Raw genomic sequence first — 1,759 nt, forward strand, 5'->3', positions numbered from 1 at the left:
TAACTTTGGGATCTTCCCAGTCCATAATTCATATGGGGTTTTATTTGTCCTTTTGGTTGGTGCATTATTCAGTATTCGGGCAGTCGTTTCTAGGGCATATCCCCAAAAACTCTTAGGCAGAGTGGTACGACTCATCATAGAACGAACCATGTCCAACAGAGTTCTATTTCTTCTTTCGGACACACCGTTATGCTGAGGTGTTCTGGGAGGAGATAGTTGGGATACTATCTCACGATTTCTAAGATGATCAATAAACTCTTGGGTTAGATATTCGCGACCTTGATCTGACCGAAGCACTTTTATCCTTTTGCCAAGTTGGTTCTCTACTTCATTTTGAAATTCTTTAAATATCTCAAAGCTTTCAGATTTGTTTTTCATTAGGTAAATATACCTATATCTACTAAAATCATCAGTAAAGATAATGAATTAGTGATGACCATCTCTTGTGACTGAACTGAAAGGCGCACATACATCAGTATGAATAACTCCTAACAGTTCTATAGCCCTATCAGGTTTGCCTTTAAAAGGCGCCTTTGTTATCTTGCCTAATAAACAAGACTCACATATATCATATAAATCATCACATAATTCTAATACTTCGTCCGCCTGGAGTTTAGCTATGTGTTTCTTGTTTATGTGTCCAAGATGACAGTGCCACAAAAAAGTCTGATTTAATCCCCACTTAATTCGTTTATTGTTAATGTTGTTTGATTTGTAATTACAGTTGTTTAGCATATCAATTTCATAAATACCATTGTGTGGTTTAGCCACAAAATACAAAACGTTGTCAAGGAAAGCATAAATTGAATTATTACTGAAAGTAAACATAAATCCAGTTTTCTATAATTGAGAAAAATAAACTATATATCTAGTAATGCTAGGTACATCTAAACACTTGTTAAGTGATAGTGTAAGGGCATTTGGCAGTTCCATATCATATGTCCTTGTGTAATTGCAACTACCTTAGCTCCATTGCCCATTCTTAGTTCCATCTGGCCTGGTTTCAATCTCTCTTCACTTCTTAGTCCCTGTAAAGTGGTACAAATGTATCATATCTGGTATCCAATACCCATAAATTTGTATTATAAATCAATGATAAACATACGTGAAGTTCCGGCTGCAGTAGCCTTCTTCTTCTTTTGCTCTGCCAGTACGGCTGGACAAATTCTCTTCCAGTGTCCCTTTTGATTACAATTGAAGCAGACTACGTTTTCAGGAAATTTTCCCTTGTTCTTATCCTTATTGGAACTTCCAACCTTTGTTTTACCCTTGGGAACCACCCTTTTCTTTTTGGCTATCACACTTTTAGGTTTGATCATCAGAACCTGTTTTGGTTTGGATACTTCCGAAATGGAATTTATACTTCTCTCAGCAGTTTTAAGCATGTCCTGAAGCTCTATGAGAGACTTGTCCAAACTATTCATATTGTAGTTCATTATGAACTGGTCATATGATTTAGGTAGGGAATTGAGAACCATATTGATTGACAATTCTTTATCTAGTGGGAAGCCAAGGCAGGTTAATCGGTCAATATCCCTTTCATTTTCAAAACATGGGGACCGACTGATGAACCCTCAGTCATCATACAGGCATGCAATGCTCTGACTGTGTCAAACCTTTCCTACCGAGCCTGTAACTAAAACATAGATTTAAGGGATGACATTATAATCTAGGCTGACATGTATTCGTGTTCCCTTAATAACTCGGGAGTTATAGAGGCAAGCATGACACATCCAACCTCCAGTGAGACATTTTGGTA

At 37.1% G+C, this 1,759-nt stretch overlaps 1 protein-coding gene across 1 annotated transcript; it reads right to left on the minus strand.

Moving 5' to 3' along the window:
* Window positions 1-1,105: 1,105 nt before the first annotated feature.
* Window positions 1,106-1,436, minus strand: LOC112504934 (the record flags this gene model as incomplete). Its single annotated transcript, XM_025108889.1, has 1 exon — window positions 1,106-1,436. A coding segment is annotated over exon 1 (331 nt), but the record flags the coding sequence as incomplete, so codon positions are not given.
* Between the last annotated feature and the right edge of the window lie 323 nt (window positions 1,437-1,759).

This window comes from Cynara cardunculus, unplaced genomic scaffold (genome assembly GCF_001531365.2).
Source record: "Cynara cardunculus var. scolymus isolate 2C unplaced genomic scaffold, CcrdV1 Un_Scaffold_7421, whole genome shotgun sequence".
NCBI lineage: Eukaryota > Viridiplantae > Streptophyta > Magnoliopsida > Asterales > Asteraceae > Cynara > Cynara cardunculus.